At 55.7% G+C, this 21,644-nt stretch overlaps 7 protein-coding genes and 1 non-coding gene across 8 annotated transcripts; 2 read left to right on the forward strand and 6 right to left on the reverse strand.

Annotated features, from left to right (window-relative positions):
- Positions 1-747: 747 nt before the first annotated feature.
- BBK36DRAFT_t171 lies at positions 748-821 on the reverse strand. The gene has a single exon. It is a non-coding gene; the product is annotated as a tRNA-Asn (tRNA).
- A 403-nt stretch (positions 822-1,224) lies between these two features.
- Positions 1,225-2,835, reverse strand: BBK36DRAFT_1127469 (cytochrome P450; the record flags this gene model as incomplete). The annotated part of the gene is made up of 2 exons (XM_024891506.1): positions 1,225-2,458; positions 2,531-2,835. The coding sequence occupies 2 exons, from the start codon at positions 2,833-2,835 to the stop codon at positions 1,225-1,227; spliced, it is 1,539 nt and encodes a 512-aa protein (XP_024746439.1).
- Positions 2,836-4,346: 1,511 nt separating this feature from the next.
- BBK36DRAFT_1144179 (hypothetical protein) lies at positions 4,347-5,367 on the reverse strand (the record flags this gene model as incomplete). Its single annotated transcript, XM_024893656.1, has 2 exons — positions 4,347-5,223; positions 5,282-5,367. 2 exons carry the CDS (start codon positions 5,365-5,367, stop codon positions 4,347-4,349), a joined length of 963 nt encoding a protein of 320 aa, XP_024746440.1.
- Positions 5,368-6,545: 1,178 nt separating this feature from the next.
- On the reverse strand, positions 6,546-9,244 carry BBK36DRAFT_1162419 (PLP-dependent transferase; the record flags this gene model as incomplete). Its single annotated transcript, XM_024894443.1, has 4 exons — positions 6,546-7,332; positions 7,394-8,715; positions 8,801-8,897; positions 9,039-9,244. 4 exons carry the CDS (start codon positions 9,242-9,244, stop codon positions 6,546-6,548), a joined length of 2,412 nt encoding a protein of 803 aa, XP_024746441.1.
- An 868-nt stretch (positions 9,245-10,112) lies between these two features.
- Positions 10,113-11,550, forward strand: BBK36DRAFT_1144181 (PLP-dependent transferase; the record flags this gene model as incomplete). Its single annotated transcript, XM_024893657.1, has 2 exons — positions 10,113-10,965; positions 11,072-11,550. 2 exons carry the CDS (start codon positions 10,113-10,115, stop codon positions 11,548-11,550), a joined length of 1,332 nt encoding a protein of 443 aa, XP_024746442.1.
- Positions 11,551-11,735: 185 nt separating this feature from the next.
- Positions 11,736-12,998, reverse strand: BBK36DRAFT_1182934 (biotin synthase; the record flags this gene model as incomplete). Its single annotated transcript, XM_024896330.1, has 2 exons — positions 11,736-12,638; positions 12,705-12,998. 2 exons carry the CDS (start codon positions 12,996-12,998, stop codon positions 11,736-11,738), a joined length of 1,197 nt encoding a protein of 398 aa, XP_024746443.1.
- Positions 12,999-14,594: 1,596 nt separating this feature from the next.
- Positions 14,595-15,601, forward strand: BBK36DRAFT_146294 (DUF427-domain-containing protein; the record flags this gene model as incomplete). Its single annotated transcript, XM_024897538.1, has 3 exons — positions 14,595-14,650; positions 14,778-15,109; positions 15,195-15,601. 3 exons carry the CDS (start codon positions 14,595-14,597, stop codon positions 15,599-15,601), a joined length of 795 nt encoding a protein of 264 aa, XP_024746444.1.
- Positions 15,602-15,943: 342 nt separating this feature from the next.
- On the reverse strand, positions 15,944-20,718 carry BBK36DRAFT_1127510 (WSC-domain-containing protein; the record flags this gene model as incomplete). Its single annotated transcript, XM_024891513.1, has 4 exons — positions 15,944-16,273; positions 16,337-17,353; positions 17,410-20,554; positions 20,609-20,718. The coding sequence occupies 4 exons, from the start codon at positions 20,716-20,718 to the stop codon at positions 15,944-15,946; spliced, it is 4,602 nt and encodes a 1,533-aa protein (XP_024746445.1).
- Between the last annotated feature and the right edge of the window lie 926 nt (positions 20,719-21,644).

The raw sequence follows: 21,644 nt of genomic DNA on the forward strand, positions 1-21,644 counted from the left end.
TTATCGGATTTGTCTACATAGACAGATACTGATTTCTCATCGCCCATCGAGCATTGCGAACTACTAACGCACGCACCTACAATGTGCCTGGAGCCCTCCGACGCAGCCTAAAAGACGCCGCATTCATTCGCGGCGCACGCGAATAATCTCTGCCTTGAGCAATATATTGCATACGACTCCAACTGTCTCAAGTCCGTCGTTGGCGGCGGCCGGTTTGAATATGACAAGTTCGATCATGCCTCATTGGAGCTATTTGCATTAAAGTTTTCGCTTCTTCAGGAACTGCTTTGTGGTGAGAAGCACACGGGCCTTAGGCTGGGTGACGGATAAGGGCGCGATAAGGCTGACTAATCAAGACCGGATGGCTGTAGTGTATAAGAAGGAAGATACTCCTAATCCTAGATAGAAAATCAAGCAAGTTGGTCCCCAAGAAATGAGCCCTAGATTGCCGGACTAAGCTGGAACAGCTTGGTCTTTGCGAGATTGAATGGTATCTTGACTTGTTCGCGCGTAGCGGTCCTGACGGTTCAACAGCAAACGGATTCCCTACAAGACAGTTCGGTTGTAGAGAGGTGGTGTTCAAAGGTACGTGTTCCAACTGTCGACAAACTGCGGGCAAGACAAAACAGTACAAACTCACATCGATTGGTTCAACACCACTGCCTCGTTGAGTTTCTTCCACGATACACCAAAAGAAGAAAAAAGTCAGAGATGATAGCAAAAGCAAAAAAGCAAGCTTCATTTGAGCTCCTCCGGGAAGGCTCGAACTTCCAACCTCCTGATTAACAGTCAGACGCGCTAGCCAATTGCGCCACAGAGGACCTGGATCGTGGATCCACTTGATTTGATGCTTCAATGTTGCACAAACGGCCTATATAAAGGTATCAACGAATATTGGTTGTGCTGAATGTTGCTTCTCCGCCGCTGCGAAGGGGGGTTCAGACATTCTGGATGTTTGTTGATTCTGTATGGGACTTTGTCACAGGAGAATTTGGAAATAGGGGAGTAAACTGTGTGGATGTGGTGATTGTCCGGATAGAGAGACGGATAAGCCGCTTTTATGTTGGATTTACAGGACATCATGATGGAAGAAGCAACTGTCGAGGATATTGAGTTGAATTTTCCTACAAAGCTCTGAACATATCTACATTTTATGACATGGCCAATGCGCTTGTCCTTAACCACACAATCATTCAGTTCGTACATCCAACACCCCGTCTTCAATCACCTCTTGTACAAGGCAATGTCCAACCCCAACGGCTTCCTCAAAAAGCCCTCCCTCGTCAGCATCGGCCCCTGCAGCACCTTTGCGCCGTACCGCCTCGCCCACGTCGCCGCAATCAGCTTCATCTCCATCTCCGCCACGTTCCGTCCCACGCACGCCCTCGGCCCGTGGCTGAACGGGATGAAGGCGTCCTTCTGCCGCTGCGTCACGCTGAGCCAGCGCTCCGGCTTGAACTCCTCGGCGTCGGGGCCCCAGATGTCGGTGGAGTGGTGGATCGTGTAGGTGGGCACGCTGAGGACGGTGCCGGCGGCGAAGAACTCGCCGCAGATGGTGACGCCGGGCGAGTCGGGCGGGACTTGGCGCGGGAGGCCGATGCCCGAGGTCGAGTGGTGGCGGAGCGTCTCGTTGATGACGGCGGCGAGGTAGGGCAGGTCGCGGACCATGTCGTACGTGGGGACGTCGACGTCCTTCGGGATGGCGGCGTCCAGCTCGGCCTGCATCTTCTCGAGGACGCCGGGCGTGCGGGCAACGTAGTTGAGCAGCGCGCAGGACGAGTTGGACGTCGTGTCGCTGCCGGCAATGAGCTGCGTCAGGGCCTCTGCCGTCAGCTCCTCTCGGCCCAGCGGCTGGCCCTTTTCGTCACGGCCCTCCATCAGCCGGGCGAGGAGGTCCTTGCGCTCAATCTCGGGCGGGTTGTCGATCCGTCGCTTCACGCAGGCAATGGCGATGCCGGCAAGGTTCTGCACGGCGGCGAGGCCGTTGCTGTAGAAGGGATCCGGCAGATACTTGGCGTAGGGCTTGATCGCAGGGAAGCAGCCCAGCGTGGCGCTCACCTCGCCGCGGCGGTTGAGGATCTCAATGGCGGGCGCGTAGATGGGCGGGCTGTCGGGGGCATCGCGCACCTCGGCGAGGTCGACGCCCTTTTCGAGCATGCCAAAGGGGGCGCCGAAGGCGAGATCGCCAATGACGTCGAAGGCGAGGTAGTTGAACCAGGGGAGACAGTCGAAGTGCGCCTCCTTGCGGCCCTTTTCGTCCGTGTGCGGGCTGGTGTCGACGAGGCGGTCCAGCTGCTGGACGAAGAGCTCGAGGTTGGCGTGGATGTAGGGCTCAAACTGGGTGATGTTCTTGGCGGAAAAGGTGTGCGAGACCATCTTGCGCTTGCGCGTGTGCTCGGCGCGGTCGCGCGTGTTGAAGAGCCCGCGGCGGATGGAGACGAAGGCATCGTAGAATTCGCTTTGCTCCAAGTTAGCATCTAGTAGACGAGACCATATCGGTCTGGAGGTAAAGTGAGCTTATACGTACGACTTCAGGAACCCATTGGAGTGGCCGTAGACGAGGTTGATGGCCTCGTCGTCGGCAATGGAGATGTGGTTCGGCTGGATGCGCACAAACTTGCCCAGCTTCTTGTGCAGCTTGTCCACCATCTCGTAGCGATTGCCGCGCCGGCAGACGGACAGCAGCCACAGGTTCGAAAACTGCGCGGGAAAGGGAGCAGGGAAGCGGCGCAGCGAGCCGTAGGTGACCAAGTACTGGTACAGATACGAGGCGAGCAGCGCGCCGGCGAGGGCGACAATCGCCCAGGGCGACCAGACGTATTCGATCAGCGCCATTCGACCGCTGTTCTGTTGCTTTTGGTTCTCTAAAGCATGTAAAGAATGTGGCGAGCAGACGGATGCTGGGGAAAGGAGAAGCAAAGGGGGGGAAAGTGAAGCTTATCAAGCTTTCGAGATGCAGATTTCAGATGCCGATGCAGATGCAGACTAAGCCCACTCAGTCTCCTCTTTTTCCGGCCGTCTTCAACGCCGCTGACCAAACAGTTGGCGGCAGGGCTTATGCTGCGAATGGAATCACGGTGGTCCTTGATGGGATGGAGAACAAGGTTTGGTTGTAAAGAGACGGGAAGAAGGGACTGATAAGGAAGAACAACGCAACTCCGCTTCCAGCTTGGTATGATATCAACCAGGCTGCAACATCACCACGCCAAGCAGACCGAGCATCACCGTCTAGTATATATATATATATCCAGCCGTCCGAACAGCTCCCCTCCATCAACAACAGCCAACAGCATCACAATACTACTACAATCCCTAGCCTCAAACCCCGCAATCGTCGCCCCAGACGCCATGGGTCAAATCGGTAGCAAGTAGCGGCTTCTAGCTTCCGCCGCCCTCCCCGTCCGACCCCCTTGGGCATGGAATCAGGTCTCGTCTCTGGTGTTGTGTTTCTTAGTATTGTAGACCGTCATTTCCCACCCATCTGCCGGGCTGGGGAAGGGGGGCAAAAAGCTGGGGCCAGGACGGCTCCGAGGCTCCGAGGAAGATGGGCTGCGGCATCAGTTTCGGCAAAGCGATGCTGTCCCCGTCTGTCAAGGCTATTGCTGCTTAATCTCTGTCCGTCTCTCATTCAATGGAGGGTTGACCTCTGCTTGTTCTGCTGGTCTCCGCCCGGCTCCGTCGTGGGGTGGGTTCTGTTTAGGGATGGAGGGACACCAGAGGGGACTTCGGTAAGGAAGAGCGGGAAGCAGGAATTGGATACGGGCTGCGGCTGATTGGCTGCGTCGGACGGTACCTCGGCGCCGCTGGCTTACCTGGGGCCACCCTTTGCGGGACGGCGAACCTTTTGTGTTTGGAATTTGTAGCCCTATATGGGATAGGGAAGAAGCGTGGGAGAGCCTGAAGCTATACCCAGTCGTCAGACGCGTATCGCGCCGTGCTGACAGGCTTGCAGTGTTCCTAGGACTGGAGAGCTAGAACAGTCTACATATACTCGTATAATCGCACAGATCGATCACAAATTATCTCGTGTGAAAACACATTTGCAAAAGAAATACCGCTGACCGTCCGTCAAAGTCTTCAATGGCCGTCGCAGCCGTACAGAGAGGTGGCGATGCTGCAGAGACGTCTCATCAACCACACAAACCCCTCCTCACGAGTCAATATTTGCGTCACAACAGGCTTTCTCAGCGTAGTCAATGTAGGTACTCCTCAAGAAAACAAACAGGGAATCTGCGCAACAACAACCATTGGGTATCTCATCAACCGATTCCGAAGTTCCTAAACCACGAAGCTGTAAAGCGCACACAAAGAACAATCCCTCCCCTATACTGCATCTCTTGCCGACTCTAGCAACCGGGGTTCTTTAGCTGGTGGAGACGCCGACTCACGTCTTTGATCAAGTCTCCGCATGCTTGGCCAACTTCATGTCTCCATTTCTCCAGGTCGGCCTCCTTGAAGACTTTGCCTTTGCTGTCCTGGCCGCAGAATTTCTCATAGAGAAGCTGCCACTTTGATCGCACAGGAGCGGAGCAAGATGTCCCGCCGCTGCCGTTGACGTTGACGTCGTTGTCGTCGGCGAGCAAGACTTCCAGTTCTCCTCGACGAAGAAAGTCCACGACATCGACACTCGGAAACTTGATATAGTCGAGGTGGTTGATGACTTCAAGGCAGGACTCGGTTATATCCTGAATTTCGTCGTCCTCTTCCTCACCACTGAGAATGACAAAGTCGTCCTCCTCGTCCATTTCGCTGTCTTTGGCATGGACGCTCTTCTCATCATTGTTCTTGTCAGCAGCATCTTTTGTTGGAGAAGGCTTCTGGTTCTGGGCTGCAGCCAAAACACCACGTAGATACTCCAGGGCCGTCTGGATGTCTTGCATCCCGGCATCAGTCTCCTCGTCCTCCCAGTCCGATTCTTCGGCGAGGTCTCCAAAGGGCTCTTCTTCATAGACCCATCCTAAATGTTCGGCCAACTCAGAAGACCAACTTTCCTCGTCGTCGGCATCGTCACCGCTATCGGTCTCGCCATCGGGCTGCCAATCAGCAGGTGGAGGGCGATGCGTATCATGAAGCGTGCGATGAATATACTGTTGCAAGGGAGAGGCTTGCTCCAGCTCATCGTCGCTCGACGTCTTCCCGCCCGAGCTGGTGGGCCTGAATTCGGAAGAGGAACCGGCCACCTTTGCGAGGATTTTTCCGCTTTCTGCCTCGGTCAGAAGAATGCTGCGTCTTTCTCGGAGTCAGGTACCAGTCCCAGAACGTGGCGGCCATGTTTACTCACAGCCTCTCTTGCAGCTCGTCCTGCAAGTCTTGCATTTCATTGATTTCATTAACAAGGTCTTGCCGGAACCAGGATTGGGACGTCATATCGTAAATGTAATTCCTGTTTGTGTCTTGAGTAGGTCAGCTTCTGTGCATGTCCAGACGTATTGCTACCCAGGACGATGATTGTGGAACAATTGTACGAGATGGTTGGGACCCTTGACCAAGGACGACTTGGCAGGTAATTTCAATACAGGTTGCTTCAGGGCCGCATGGCAGAACTGACAGCGGAGATCTGACGATTGACTGAGGTTTGACACAGCAGCCGAGGGACTGCTTCTCCTTCCCCGTGATGGCTGGGGAGGACACTTTAAGTGAAGTGTTGCTCGAGGGCCGATGAAGATGAGACTTGAGAAGATTCCGGGAGATGAAAGACTTACTCTTGAGATTCTCCTTGACAAAGAATATGCTGCAAGGGCTTTGCTGCTACTGCTTCTGCTGTTGCTTCTGTGGCTGCTGCTGTTGATGCTGTTGGTGCTGTTGTTGCTGCTACTCGCGATGTGCAAAGTTGAAGATGGAGATAGATGGTGAAGAATCAAAACAAGAAAGAAGGAAAACCTGAGGAAAGATAAATCCAGGTGGGAGATCCAGGGTTTTGTATCGGAAGAAAAAAAGTGAACTCGACTGCTGGCCAGCTGCCACCTGCTGGTCGTGCCAATCGACGCGTTCTCATCCGGAGTTACTGAACAGCGTGTCGATCCGCTGAAGTGAATTGCCCTGAGTCGCTGGACATCAAAGACATCGCTGGCTTTCATCTACGTTATGATGTGCGTATGTTGTCGAGGATTCACTGCGTGAACGGTGCGTGAACGGGATATGGACAAGTAATCTTGGCGTTGGAAGCAGGGATTGTAAGAGCAATCTGAAGTTCAAGATGGTCAATATACAATTTGAGGACAAGGATATGTTCCAGTTGCACAAGGCTGAAATGGGACAAAGAAAATAAAAAAATACAATGCTACCAAGGGACCAACGATGTTTGAACCGTGAAGCCTTTTTCGGAAGTTTCCAGCATTGGACTGGGAGCTTCGAGAACAGGAGCTCTTAAAGAAAGGCAGCGTAGTTACTCCATTATAGAAGGTTGACAGCATTGTAAGTAGATAAAAGAGTAATACATCGTGTTTCTTGTTCATTACCTATATCTCTTTGTTTATCATCTTTGTTCTGTTATCGCTCCTCTCTTTGATACTAAACCACATCTGAACACTTACACCCCCCAAACCTCACTCCTTCAACCTCTCTCGCAGCAACGACCCGATCCGCGCAATACTCTCCTCCGTCGTCTTCTGTCCCGCCATCAGATACAGCACATTCCCAAGAACCCTGCAATGCACGTTCCACGGCCCATTGACACCCTCCCTATCGCCCGCAATCAGCCCATCTCGAACACTCTGCGCCGCATCGCTAAAGTATCCCGTGCCAGATGCGTCCTTCAAGTGGATGGCGAGAACACTGCCGAGGGCCCAGATGCCGGACACGCGTTCAGTTTGGCGAGAGAGGTCCTCTACCAAATCCCGAGGCCAGGTCGACCAGACATCAGCGGCGGGCTGTTCACCGACGACAGGCGTGCCAGGGGTCGTCCAGCCCTGCGACTTGGCCCAGCTCCAGGATCCGCCGCGGTCCATCTTTTGCATCTCCTTGAGTGACTCCAGGGCAACCTGGCAGCCTACGGGATGGGCCGTGTAGCTGTGCCCGTGCAGCAGCGCATCCGTCTTGTCCTGGGAGCTAAACGCCTCGAAGATGTTCTCCGAAGCAAGCGTCGTGCAAAGCGGAACGAGGCCTCCCGTGAGAAGCTTCGCGTGGACGGAGACGTCGGCATGCGTCTCGAGGAAAGAAGACGACGAGAAGCGGCCGAGACGGTAGAGACCCGTGAAGACCTCGTCGAAGATGATGGGCAGACCCGTCCATGCGGTAGGGCTGCTGGGGGACTCGAAGGATGCGTTTGGCTTGCGGAAGAGGTCTGGCGATTTGCGCACGACGTTGACGAGGGCGCGCTGGAAGAGGGGGTCTCTGGAAGCTCGTTAGCAAACTTTTCACATGTCACGTTGGTTTGAGATGATACAATGCTTACACCAAGGCCATGCCGCCAGCACCGAGAACAACCGGCTCGATGATGACGGAGCCAAACCTGCGGCCCTGCTTCTGGAGCCTCTCCAGCGTCTCTCGAATAAAGGCCTCGTAGCGAAGATGATGGCCCTTCTGCTCCCTCCCCTGGACGTCAAAAATGTCCGACAGCGACCCGAAATCCGCATCCTCGCCCAGAGCCTCCCTCAGCTCCTGGGGAACATTGACACGCCACTTGCCGTCGACACACAAGACAGTCGGATAGTCGAACCAATGCCCCTTGCCGTCATACCACTCGACCTTTTCGTTATACCCGCTCGGCTCCGAGCAGTCCATGGCGCCAATGGTGTCGCCGTGATATGACCCCCTGAGGCCAACGACGCCGAGCTTCTCCTCCGCAGCCCATCCGTATCGGAGTTTCGCCGCCCGGAGACCCATCTTGAGAGCGACCTCGATGCCGGTGCTGCCGTTGTCGGAGAAGAAGACGCGGCTGAGTCGGGGGTTGTCCATGCCCTTGAGCAGAGTGGTGGATAGTTCCGCCGCGGGACGATGGATGCCGCTGGCGAACATGACGTGGCCGTAGCGGCCGGCGGCGTAGGCGGCAGCGAGGGTCAGCTTGGGGTTGGCGTGGCCGAGGCCCTGCGTCCACCATGAGGCAGAGCCGTCGAACGACGCCCGGAGGAGGCTGTCCGGTTGTGATGTTGTGGAGCAAGGCGACAATGTCTGAAAGTGGTCGCCGTGGGCGGAATCGATGACATTGATGTCCTTGGGAGAGAGAAGGCTCTGCTGCGTAAAGGGATACCAAATGTTCTGCAGTGCGTCGGCGGCCATGGAGTTGAGTCGCGCAATCCGTCGCTCGTGACGGTCGTCCAGGTGAGAAATGACGCCGCTCGTGTCCTTGTGCTGCGACTGCTCTTCGTAATACTGCGCCATTGCTCCAACGTCCTCCTCCAGACTCGACTTTCTCCCCGGCGGCTCGACCACGCCCGCGACGGGCACATCATGATGCTCCGCGAAGTATTCCAACAGGTACTCATAGTTCTGATACCTGTCCTCCTTGAACAACACCACCGACTCAACATCGTAGCCCCTCATGCGAAGCGACTCAAACGCCGATATCGTCGACGAGATGCCTCCCAGCCGCGAATCGCCCACCAGCACAACCGGCAGCCGCAGGGGCGCGTACATGTCGGCCTGCGTCGTGCCCGAGGGACCGGGCGAGTGCACGCCGCCGGCGGTTTCCACAAACAGCCATTTCCGGCCTATGTTTGCGCATTGGGCTGCGTAGTCGCGGGTCTGGAAGAGGAGGGCCTCGTTGGAGGGGATTGTCTAGCAGCATGGGGTTGTAAGACGGGGAGGCTCGAGTGTAAACCGAGGAATGTGAGAATGAAGATGCGTGAGATTGATGACTTACTGCATTGGAGAGGCGAGCTGCAATGTGTGGGCTGACGGGGATTTTATACTGGAACAGAGTCTTGTTGGAGACGTCCGGAGCGAATTTGGTGATGTGACTACACGGGGCGATGCCATGGTCAACGCAACGTTCTATCAAACCTCAAGCATGGGGCTTATATCTTTCATCTACTCATACGTCAACACCGTTCTACGCAAAATTCAAAACTTGCACTCTCTTATCAAAAACAAAGACCTACATACACCGATCATCAGCTTCACTGTCCGGCCCCGTCGAAACGGGCTTCAGAAACGCCACGCCGCCGGGGGCACTCCGTCTGGCCGCCGCCTTGGCCAGCAGCGTCGAGAAGACCGTCTTGCCGACCTCGGTGTTGGCGCCGAAGATTTGGTACGTCCGCAGGGAGCGCCAGAGCGGCGCTGCGAGCGGCGGCGGTGGCTGCGGCATTTGCTTGGGAGAAACAAAGAAACCAACCCAGTCTTGATTTGCTGGAGTGTGAACAAAAACTGAACGACTGGGTGAAGGTTGTTATGAAGAAGATGTGTCTGTCGTGTTGGCTTCGGCGGCTCGGCTCAGAGAAACGTTGAAGCCTTTTGGGGGCCGAAACAAGGAACAGGAACGTGTGGGATGTGCTTCTCAAAAGGGTAATAGCGGCAAAGCAGTGAAGTACATACGATGGTATATACAGCCGTCTTTGCAAGATCCGTTCTGGGCCTCTGATCTCACGAATCTGCTTTGTCTTTTGTTGGGGTGTTCCCTGCCGATCTCCGTTCATCCATCCCAAGTGGAGTTTTGGTATACCCAGCTCCATTGACAAGCAAGTTTCTATGTACAGTACCAGCACTATGGTCACGGCTTACCGGGGGATCTGGAGGAATCGAAATGCCTCATCAACAAATCAGGGGACGGGCTTGGTTCATTAGCCACTGCTTGGTTCAACATTCTTTCGCATGTCCGCGGACGGCCTCGGTTGCGTTTTGCCCTAAACCGGGATACAGTGGGCTTTACAGTACTAGTTGAACCGTTTCCTTGGAAGTGTGGGCGAGCAACGTCTAAGGTAGCTAAGACGCGATGACAGTTTGAAGTGGGTAGTAGATCTAGTATGTAGTCGGTTTAGCTGATAACCGGCATGTGATGAAGTTGCTGTGAGTTGTGCACTGGTCGCCGATACAGGCCGAACCCTGACTGAAGCCATACTCATGCGGTGATCTGCCTGCATGTGAAGATTCTACGGCAGACGACCGATGAAGCTATACTGGCTATACCGGCTATACTGACAACTCCAATTGAGCCAATTCAATCGCAAGCAATCCCAATGCCTCCCACAAACCTCGACAACACACTCTCCCACATCCTCTCCTCCCGCCTCTCCCAAGGCCGCCTCCGCCGCCTCACCATCCCCTCCCCAAGCGCCATCGACTTCTCCTCCAACAGCTACCTCTCCCTGTCCTCCCACCCTTCCGTCAAGGCGGCCTACCTCTCCCTCCTCACGTCCCACCTCCAACCATCAGACAGCCCCCCCCAGCAACAACCGGGTCATCACACTCTCGGCTCAGGAGGCTCCCGCCTGCTGGACGGGAACTCGTCCTTCGCAGAAGCCCTGGAACGGCAAATCGCAGGCTTTCATGGCGCGGAGGCGGGACTGCTGTTCAATTCTGGGTTTGAGGCGAATACGGGGCTGTTTGCTTGTGTGCCGCAGAAGGGGGATGTGATTGTGTACGATGAGTTGATTCATGCGAGTGTTCATGATGGGATGAGGTTGAGCAGGGCGCAGAGACTTGCCTTTGCGCACAATCAAGTATACGATGCTGCTGCTGCGTCCTCAGCCTCACAGCAGGGGCAAGGCAGCAAATACCCAAGCTTGGACGCTCTGTTGCAAAGTCTCACAAGAGGTCCACAAGGAGACGCCGTAAGAAGCGGCAAGACAAACATCTTCGTCGCCGTCGAAGGCATCTACAGCATGGACGGCGACGCCGCCCCCCTGAGACAAATCGTCGAATGCGTCGAAAGGAGACTCCCCCAGGGCAACGGCTACATCATCGTCGACGAGGCGCATTCGACAGGCATCCTCGGTCCCCAGGGAAGAGGGCTCGTCTGTCAGCTGGGACTGGAGGACAGGATATGGGCGCGGGTGCATACGTTTGGGAAAGCCATGGGATGTTCCGGTGGTGCGTCCCCCCCTCCCTTCTTTTCCATCTCTCTCTGCATCATGCCTCTTTTACGTTGACATTGCTCTGGTATCAACTGTTGCTGACTGATTGATGGAACAAACAGCCATCGTCCTCAGCTCACCAACCGCAAGAAACTACCTCATCAACTACGCCCGCAGCTTCATCTACACAACGGCAATGTCCTTCCCCTCCCTCGCAAGCATCCACACAACATACAACTTCCTCGCCAGCAGCAGCCACGCCGACCCTCTCATCGCACAACTCTACTCCCTTATCCATCACATGCATAGCCTTCTCGCAGACATCATCGTTCGACACGCTCCCTCGCCAGAACTCTTCCGCATCAACCCCGAGGTGCCGCAGTCGCCCATTCTGCCGCTGTTTACGAGCAGAGCGCGGAGTCTGGCGCAGTATTGCCAGGAGAGGGGGTTCACGGTGAGGCCGATTGTGGCGCCTACGGTGCCGATGGGGCAGGATCGGGTGAGGGTGTGTTTGCATGCTGGGAATAGCGTGGAGGAGGTGGAGGGACTGTGTAGAGCGGTGGAAGAATGGGTAGCCAATGCTTCCAGGAGTAAGCTGTAATACATAATCAAAGACATATATATATTCATGCGATTAGCTCATATTTGTGTTCATGGTGTCCATCACCGATCCTGTGGTGCCATCTTTTCCTGGCCCCCTTTTGTACCTTATTCAAAGCTTGCTTCTTGTCATAAATAATGTATATATATCAAACGCTCTTTTGTGTAGTTTCTATGAAAAAATCCTCAAACCTCCGCAGGCTTCTTGCCAAAGCTCTTCATCGGCTCCAGCCCCCATCGGCCAAACATGGCACTGTCCTCGTCCCAGCCGTTGCACTCCGTCGTCAGCATCTTCTCGCCGGTAAAGATGGCGTTGGCGCCCGCCATGAAGCACAGCGCCTGCTTCTCCTCCGACATGGTCTTGCGGCCCGCGGCGATGCGGATGATGGTGGCCGGCATCAGCAGGCGCGCCGTGGCGATGGTGCGCAGCATGCTGGTGAAGGCGATGGGCTCGCGGTCGCCCAGCGGCGTGCCCTTGATGGGGACCAGGGCGTTGACGGGGAAGCTCTCCGGGTGCTTGGGCAGCGTCGAGACGGTGTGCAGCAGCCCGACGCGGTCCTCGGAGGACTCGCCCAGGCCGAGGATGCCCCCTGAGCAGACGTTGATGCCCGCGTCGCGGACGTGCCCCAGCGTCGCCAGGCGCTCGTCGTACGAGCGGGTCGAGATGACGGACGGGTAGAACTCGCGGCTGGTGTCGACGTTGTGGTTGTACGCCGTCAGGCCGGCGTCCTTGAGCTGGCGCGCCTGCTCGGCGTCAATCATGCCCAGCGTCACGCACGCCTCCATGCCCAGCGCCTTGACGCCCTTGATCATCTCGACAATGTTCTTGAGGCCCGACTTGCGGCCGCGCATGTCGCGCCAGGCGGCGCCCATGCAGAAGCGCGTGCTGCCGTTGGCGGCGGCCTGCCGGGCGGCTTCCAGCACGGACTCGACCGACTCCATCTTCTTGGCCTCGAGGCCCGTGTCCTTGGAGTAGCGCGAGGACTGGGCGCAGTACGAGCAGTCCTCGGAGCAGCCGCCCGTCTTGATGTTCATGAGGGTGCATAGCTGGACCTCGCCAGGGGCGTGGAAGCGGCGGTGCAGGGAGCCCTATCGATGGACAGCAAACGTCAGCCTTCGAATTCGACTTGTTCGACACTCTCTTGTGAGACATACCGACTGGTAGGTTAGCTCCAGCAGAGGCTGGTAGTAGATGGCGGCAATCTCCTCCCTGGTCCAGTTGTTGCGCGGCTTCGTCGCGGCCACAGCCTCGGCCATCAGCTTCTTGCCATCCAGGCCCGACCTCTGCTGCTGCGGGGGAGGGGGAGGGGCAGCTGCATAGCTGACGGGCGAGTCGACGGCGGTGCTGTGAGCGCGGCTGTTGATTCGGACGACGGCGGGGGACTGGCGAAGGGGTCGCGAGAGGGACTGGGCCAGTCGCCCGGCTCTCAGTCTTGTGGAAGGCCTCATTGTTGCTGTGTTGAGTCTGATTGTGTGCAAGTTCAGAAGGCAAACCACTGAGACAGACAAGAGCTCAGAGCGAACTAGTAGTAGCTGATGGGCGAATGGAGACTTCTTGGGGTCGAGTGATTCAGACTGCCGAGTTGCGGACCTCGACGACCCCACGGTTCTCGCCCATACTGTACCTTATGTATAGGTAGTATGCGTCAGATGCCGCATAAAGCAACGGTAACAGCCGTAACGCCGCTCACATTGCCCTGTAGCAGACAGTATGATCGCCACTGTAGCTGTACTTGTATTAGCCAGGCCATCGTCAACAAACCCAAGATCCAGTGCCCTGCTTCGGCTGACCTTTTCAGATCTCCGCATTGGCGGATCGCCCGCCATTTGTTGAGCTCCATCTCGGCGGAATAGGCATAGCACAATCTGCCGGCTGTTGTCATTTGGATGCGTAACACGATTTCATCAAATTCTCTAGCCGCGCTTATTCTGTGTCTCTCTGTTGGAGAGATGCGATCCTCGGCAGGGGGGAGAGAATCTCGAGAAGGGCGCGCGGGTGGCTTCGGCCCAGGTGGAAGCTGCCTCGGCTTAGCGGGGGAATTGTGTGTGTGTGTGTGTGGCTGATGCTGTCGTTGTGTTTCTTTTCTTGCAGGAGAATCAATGGAAGAGCCGTGGCTTTCAGTCTGTTGTTGTTCCCTTGTGCCGAAGAGGTGGAAACTGCAGCTTTGATCTGAACAGCTGAACAAGACAAGAGGAGGACAACTGAGATTGCGGCATCCGGAGATTTCCAATCCCGACTTTATAAGCATTTCTGCGTCAAGACAGCCTGGAATCTGAACGATTTGCGACGCAGACGCATTGATTCCAAATGTCAGTCAGCAGCTCAGTAGATGGCGCTGCACAGCTGCAGGGCATTTCCCAGATCTGGTCAAAAGAGAGCTGAGCTTGTAGCCACTGTCGGAGATTTCTCGAGTCGTGCCCACCGTCTGCGGCATTGTCGCGACAAGGGATCAGGGCAGAGCTCAGTGCATTTCATTGACGGGTCAACTCTAGTTAGCATGACTTCATTTCAGTATATCTCATCCATGAGGCTTGTATCAACGAGGCTTTCTTCTTCATGTTGGCAGCATAACTGACCTCGTTACCATCCAGCAAGTTCTTCAACTCTTTCCTCCCATCCAAACGAGTCGATCCTTCAGCAAAGACACAACCAAACCAAAGCCCATACTACCTTGCATAGAAAGCTATACAGTACAAGCTCTCATGCTTGTATAGACAATGCAGTTATTGAGGCTATATCCAATTCCAATTCTGCTTCCAAATCACGTCCGCCTACCAGTAATTACATTGCGTCATGCGCCTCCGTATAGCGAGCTTGCGGGGTTTCGCACTTTGATGCTCGAATTGTGGCAGAATGACAAACCCAGATGACAAGATGTGTGAACGCTTGGGTTGTCTTGCTTTTAAACCAACGCGAGGTTCTGCTCTTTTTCTTTGCAACGCGTCTGTGATTCTTCGATATTTGCATCTACTTCCAGATCTTGAATCATTCCATATACCAGATACTTCATATTGTACCACTAAACACCACCTTCTGATATCACAATGGCTTCTGGAAACGCTGATCGTCTTTACCCGCATCGCCTGCCCTTGAATCATAGGTACTACCGTTTCATTCACCTTCTTGGAACTTCATCTCACACCTCACCTCACCTCACACTCTAATCTCATCCCTCACCACCACACATCGCCCGCACCTCGTCTCATCACCAACTAAACGCATGACAGCCTCTCCGACCTCCTCACCCGCCTCCGCGACCACGGCCCCTACAAAACCTTGCCCTCCCCCCGCCGCATCCGCGTCATCTTCAACAAGACCCTCATCGTCGACACCACCCGCGCCGTCCTCGTCTGGGAGCACGAGTGGTACCCCTGGCACTACATCCCCGCCGCCGAGATCCAAAACGCCTCCCTCACAACAAACGATGCCCTCGCCACGCTCACCGTCGCGGAAAAGCCCGGCGTCGACGCCAAGTCAACGGACGTGATTCGATTCGATGGCGATGACAGCAGTTGGGGCCCGTTGGCTGGCCTCGTGAAGCTTCAGTTCACAGCAATGGGTCAGTTCAGTTCTCTTCCCCCCCCCCTCTATTCTACATAACCTCCTCCTTCAAAATAGACTACATGTACTGACGCCAACCAAAGACTCCTGGCTGGAAGAAGACCTCCCCATCTTCGGGCACCCAAAAGACCCCTTCAAGCGCATCGACATCCTCCCCTCCACGCGCCCCATCGAGGTCCGCATCGCCGGCAAGACCGTCGCCAGGTCCTCCTACGCGCAGCACCTCCACGAGACCAGCCTCCGCGTCCGCTACTACCTGCCGCTCGCCTCCGTCGTCGACCCGGCCATCCTGCGCCCGAGCACCACGACGACGTACTGTCCGTACAAGGGCACGGCCGAGTACTACGACGTCGTGCTGGACGGGCAGGAGTACAAGGATTATGTGTGGTGGTATCGGGCCACGCTGCATGAGAGCGCGGCGATTGCGGGGTTGATTTCGTTTTATAATGAAAAGGTGGAAATCTTTCTGGATGGGAACAAGGTGGAGTGATGGAAGTCTTTTGACTTTCGATGTATGAGGGAGATGCTGGGGCGAATCGTGATGTGCTCTGACGGAGGAAGAGTGTCAGCCATCTGGAGGAAGCCATATGAGGCTGACCAAGAGGAAAGCTCACTGATGCCATGGTTGTGACTGAGAGATACCGGTATTATAGGAAAAGGAATCTCATGACGAGCAGCTCTCTTCAATCATACAATGCATCAATGTTACAATGATCGTTTCTATCGACTCTATCAGATCCATCCGCCCAATATTGCCCATATTAAAAGCTACTATTCCATAACCAAATGCCTCACCCCTTTTATATACCTAAATTGCCCTTATAACCACCACCTACCGAATCAGCAAAGCCGACTTCTTGACATACAGCTGCAACCTATTCCCAGCACCACAATACTCCGTGGAATTCCCAGGACACACAACATTGCACTCGGAACTCGTCACGTTCCTGCCCGGCACGGCATCCTCCCAGCCGGCAAGATCCACCGAATCGCCGCACCAGCACTCCTGGCCATACTCAACGCCGGCGTACTTGTACTCTACGCAGTGAGACAAGCACACCTGGGGCGTCATGGCGGTGTCGTTGTTGTAGACCTGGTTGTCCATCAGCTTGCCCGCTGAAGGCTCCGACAGGCACCCGTAGTAGGTAAAATTCTCGTTGCCCTGCCAGATGACGGGCCCCGTAGGTGTGGGCGATGCTGAAGGCTGCGACGTGGTGGTTTCGACAGGACTTGTCGCCGTGCTGGACGGCGCAGAAGAGGTCGTGAAGTTGGAATGAATCTTGTACAGCTCGAGCCTGGATCCAGCGCCGCAGAATTCCTTGTCGTTACCGGCACAGGGGAACGAGCAGTCATCCTGATTAGCTGCCTTCTGGCTGCCCTCTTCCAGAACATTGCCACAGTAGCACTCTCGGCCGTACTCGGTGCCAAAGTAAGTATACCCCCTGCAGAAATCAGCGCAAGACTCGAGCGACATCGAATCGTCCGCGTACATCTGCTCAATGATAGCCCGGGCATCGAGCGGCTCCTCCCAGCACCCCTGAAAGCTGTAGTCCCTGACATACTTCTTGATGGCTGGGCCAGTCGGCGTCGGAGCAGAGGTAGTAGAAGTTGCAGTTGGAGGCACCGTACTCGTGGGCGTGGGCAGCTTAGCAAGGTTGTAAACGTTGAGTCGGTTCGGGCCACCGCAGAACTCGGTCGAGTTGTCATTGCAAGTCATGCTGCAGTCCTCGATCGGTGCGCGGGTAGATCCCTTGCCGAGCAAATCACCACACCAGCACTCTCCGCCGTACTCGAGGCCGGCATAGAGATAGCCATCCGCGCTGCATGCCTCCAGGCAGTCGCCAACCGTTTTGTTGCCTGTCTCGATGAAGTTGGCGAGGGCTCGCGCGTCCGTGGCTTCAGTGTAGCATCCAACGCTTGAGTATCCATCCTGTCCGGGGTTGACGACAGGGCCGGTAGGAGCTGGGCTGCTGGTAGGAACGGTCGTGGGCGCAGTGGTCGTGGTGGCATCGAGTGCCGTAGTGGTAGCAACCAACGTCGTACTTTCATACGGAGAGGTAGTCGCAGTGACTGTACCAACGGTGGTAGAGGTTGTCGTAGACACGATGGTGATGTCAAGCTTGTAGGCGTTGAGACGGTCTGGACCACCGCAGTATTCAGTCGAGTTGTCATTGCAAGTCATTCCGCACTCCGCGATGGGAGCAGGAACCGAGCCCTCGTTGAAGGAGTCGCCACACCAGCACTGCAACAAAAGTCAGCAACTCTTACCAGCTGGAGGAATGGGCGGTTACGACTTACCTCTCCACCATATTCGATGCCCGCATAGATGTAGTGGCTGGCTTTGCAGGCCCCGACACACTCCGCCACGGTGTGCTCATCGGTCTCCGCGCCGTTGGGAAGAGCACGCGCGTCAGTGGCTTCGGTATAGCATCCAATGCTGGCATAACCATCAACCCCAGGATTAACAACAGGGCCACCAGATGGGGGAGGAGGATGGGATCCATCACCGGGGCGCAGAGAATCAGCAAACAGTGAAATGTAGGCCGCAGTGCCGTCGCCATTTCCACCACACACCTCGTTGATGTCTCCGCCGCAGTAGTAGTTGCAGTTGGCGTCGTCTACCTGGAGGTTGGGAATGGTGTTGCCGCCCCAGCACTCGGTATGGTACTGAGTACCGCAGTAGGCATAGTTTTTCTCGGCACACGCAGAGATGCACATGGCATTGGTGCTCTCCTCCGCTCCGTACAGCTGATTGGAGAGCTGGCGGCCAGGGTTGTCCTCCTTGAAGCATCCGACGTATCGATAACGCCCCTGGTCACTGTTTGGTAGCAGAGGAGGAGCCTGCTCTGCCACGGCCTGGCAGAAGAACTGAACAAACTGCTTTCCGAGCTTCGGATCGTTCGTGTTCAAGGTCCACTGCGCGGTGCCGTTGTAAGGGTCGACGTTCCACTGGGACTTGGGAACGGTACAGGTGAGGGTAGCATTCGCACTCTCTCCTGGAGCCAAAGAGGTGCCCTCTGCGAGATCAACCTGGTTAATGGCTCTGACGAGACCGGTCGCACCAAAAGGCGGCTTGGAAACGGTGAGAGACAGGTTGACACCTCCCTCAGCTGCGGCGTTGGTAATGCGGAACTTGAGAGAACGACCGTTGTTTTCCGTCACATTGCCAAATGTAAAAGGAGTGCCGTTGACATACTTTGCCCAGCCAGATCCATCGGGGCGCTGGAACTCGAGCAGTGCGACGGCAGCAGGCCCGGAAGAGCCCGCAATGGACACCGTCTGGTTGCCGCCATTGGAGACAAAGGTGACAAAGGCAGAAAAGGTGCCACTTCTAGAGCCATCAAACTTGACTTGGATAGCCTTGCTGTCCTGTGGACCGAGAGAAGATGGGAGTTTCTGAAAGGTGAACTTGCCGACTGTCAGATCGCCTGGACCATTCCATGTTTCCCAAGGGCCATGCGCACTGGCGGATGAATACAGTATGCTCTGAATCGTAAGAGGCCCGTTTCCCAGATTGTTGAGAATCAGAGTTTCCGTGACGCCGTCGGGGTTCTCTCCGGTAACGACACCCTGGAAGGTAATCGTCGTCGGAGCCACAGACAACAAAGGGCCAGGGCTTTGACCGGTTCCGGTCAGCCGAGCGTGAGTATTGGAGCTGAAGCCAGTAACACTGTTTGTCGTGTTGACGACGATGTCATTTGAAATGAGCCCAACAGCGGTAGGCGCAAACTTGGCCTGGATGGTAAAAGACTCGCCCTCTGCCAGCTCGAGAGGCGTAGTAGGGACGCCAGAGATGCTGTAGTCCCTAGTCGAGTCCAGCGCGATGCCGGTAACGCTCACATCAATCAGAGCCGTGCATTCAACTTTTCGAGATTCGCTGGACGTTTTGAGGTTTACACTTCCAAAGGCAACTGGTGAAGTGCAGTTGAGGGGTGACTTGACAGGCGAGCCAAACCCATAGAATTGTCCCTGGTTAGTGCCAACGTACACGATGCCGTCTCCAAAGACGGGCCGGGTGAACTTCATGACGCCAGGAATGTTGAACGAGTTGATCATGTTGAGCACGCCATTCTTGGGGACGGCGTCGTAGATACGCAGATTCAAGCCCTGGACATCGGTCACCCACAGAAGACCAGTGCCGGGCTGCCCGTTGAGGGATGTGGTAGTCCCGTGGCTGACCCCGAGAATATACGCATTCGTCTCGGGAGTCGTAGCAACTTTGGTAAACGATGGAACGCCGTCGGTACAAGAAAACTTAAAGACGTTGGAAGGGTGCTGGATGACGTTGATGTAGATGTATCCGCCTTCGAGGGGGTAGACGCCAGCACCCGCGTAGACGGAGTTGTCGTTCTGGTAGGTCTGAATAGCATCATCCAGATTGTTGGGCCCGTTTCTATATCCGCCCAGGTTATCCAGGTTGAGCCAATAGGTTTTGCCGCTTTTCCCAGTGACAACGCCAATGCGCTTCATGTCTCCGCAAGCAAATTCGCTCGGAAGGATCTCGAGAGGGCTCGTTCCGAGGTCCTTGTCGGCACCGTCCAAGGCCTGCTTCTCCCAGGGCATGAAGAAATCGACTAGATTCAGAGAGCCGTCGTCGTTGATTGTCATATGCACGGCAGCCTCTTCCAGGGAAGTGGGCGGGTTGAAGCCCTTGACGGGCACATTGGCCAGCTGAGACGCGTAGCCGTTGCCAGTAGCGTACCAGATCGAACCAGCATCGTCAGAAGCAATGCCTCCGCCAGACATCCAAAGACCAGCGCCCTTGATATCGTTGGGAACGCCTTTGCCCTCCATGGCGTAGTGCTCGACTATCTTCCCAGTGTCCTTGTCCCAGCCGATGATCCAGCCCGTGAAGTTATACTGCACGCAGTGAGAAGCGAATCCGGCATAGATATATTGGCCAGTGTGAAGCAGTGCGGTTCGCTGGAGGTGAATTCCACCAGTGAACATGCGCACATCATTATTGCGGGCAATGACTCCATCTATGGGGACGGGGAAGTTGGGCTTCTCGCTCAGATCATTAACGTCCAGGGCGTGGATAAAGTATCGGCCAGCATCGCGGCCCTGCGGTATGCCCAGCTTGCTCTGATCGACATACGTCTTGGAGGTGTAGTACAGAATGTCGGTATCAGGGTCAATCACACCGGTGGCGGTGATTCCAATGGCCGGGTTGATGTCAACACACCCATCGAGGTCTGCAGCCAGGAAGGGGATGTGAAGGCTTCTCGACGCCAGGATCTCGCCAGACTTCGCATCGAGCTTGTATACGTTGTTCTGCGTGGTGGCCACATAGACATATTGCTTTGTGCCGCTGCTGGGCGTATAGACGAGAGGCTGGGAGAAGATTTGCTCGGCAGCGTCGGCATAGAAGCCGGGAAGCTTGGTCTGGAACAACTGGCCAAACGAGGAGCTCCCAACGACAGAAGGGTCCATGTTGTGGTTCCTGTTCAACGTTAGCCACTAGGAAGCAGTTGCCGCATATGAAGGGGGGCATTACGTCTGGTATCCAGCTCTGGAGTTGTCACCGCCCCAGGTGATGGTATCAGTCGAGGCGAGGCCCTTGGCCAGGCCTACAAAGGCCGTGAGGAGCAGCGCGGCCAGTCCCATTGCTGCGAGTGCCAACGATGCTGGGTGAGTAGATGATGGTGGACACCAAGCAAAGGCAGGGAAGTCTCGCTCTTCTTAAAGGCTTGGCTCTCCTCTCTGGCTGAGTCCACCGCCAAGTGCTTTCTTCCCGGACTCCGGGACGACAGAAGATTGGGCCAGGATGCCCAGCCGGTGAATGGCGAGAAGCAGCCATCGCGCTGCCAATACTCGCAGCTCCAAGGGTCCCCATCTCTGCCATTCTTTCGATATCCTCATCTTCTTCGCCTCTAGCTCAGCACTTTTGCTCTTGCTGCTGGTCGAGTGGAGACACGGCTCGCTGATGCTGGTAATATTGGAAGCATAGCCGTCGGTACGACGTGGACGGCGGTGTTCCTCAGCAGTCTGAGCGAGCTGGAAGCCGGAGCAGCGCAAGCCCGATCTCACTCTGCGCGTGCTCATCTCATGACAGCGCAGGGGTCCAATGATGGTGTGTGGTCTTGGCGAGGAGTAGAGGACAGGGTTGGGACAAGGAGAGAGAGAACGTGCGCAAGCTGGATATGAACAGTTGACGGATGGCAGCCTGCAGGGACCAGGCCAGGCCGTTCAATAGCCCTGATAGAGCTGGACCCTGGCCCCCAAATCGGCGCCATCCGCGCTCCAGCAGCGGGTGCCTGACAGCGGCTTGCTCCCTCTGCAGCCGCTGTGCTGCTTTATGCGGTGATGCGAGGTGGAGATGACCGCGATGCCGGTAGAGGCACAAGCGCTTGGCATCAGAACACCCATGCAAGCCAAAAGCAGGTCCAGATTAAACACGAGTCGGACGTGCAGGGGCAAACAAGCATGTCGAGATGCTTCTTTCAAGCGACAAGAGCCCACATTCGGAATCGAATTTGCCTCCGCAAGCCACATACACCTCGATACGGAGCGTACGATGGAGGCTTCATCTT

Source organism: Trichoderma citrinoviride (genome assembly GCF_003025115.1).
Source record: "Trichoderma citrinoviride strain TUCIM 6016 unplaced genomic scaffold BBK36scaffold_14, whole genome shotgun sequence".
Lineage (NCBI taxonomy): Eukaryota > Fungi > Ascomycota > Sordariomycetes > Hypocreales > Hypocreaceae > Trichoderma > Trichoderma citrinoviride.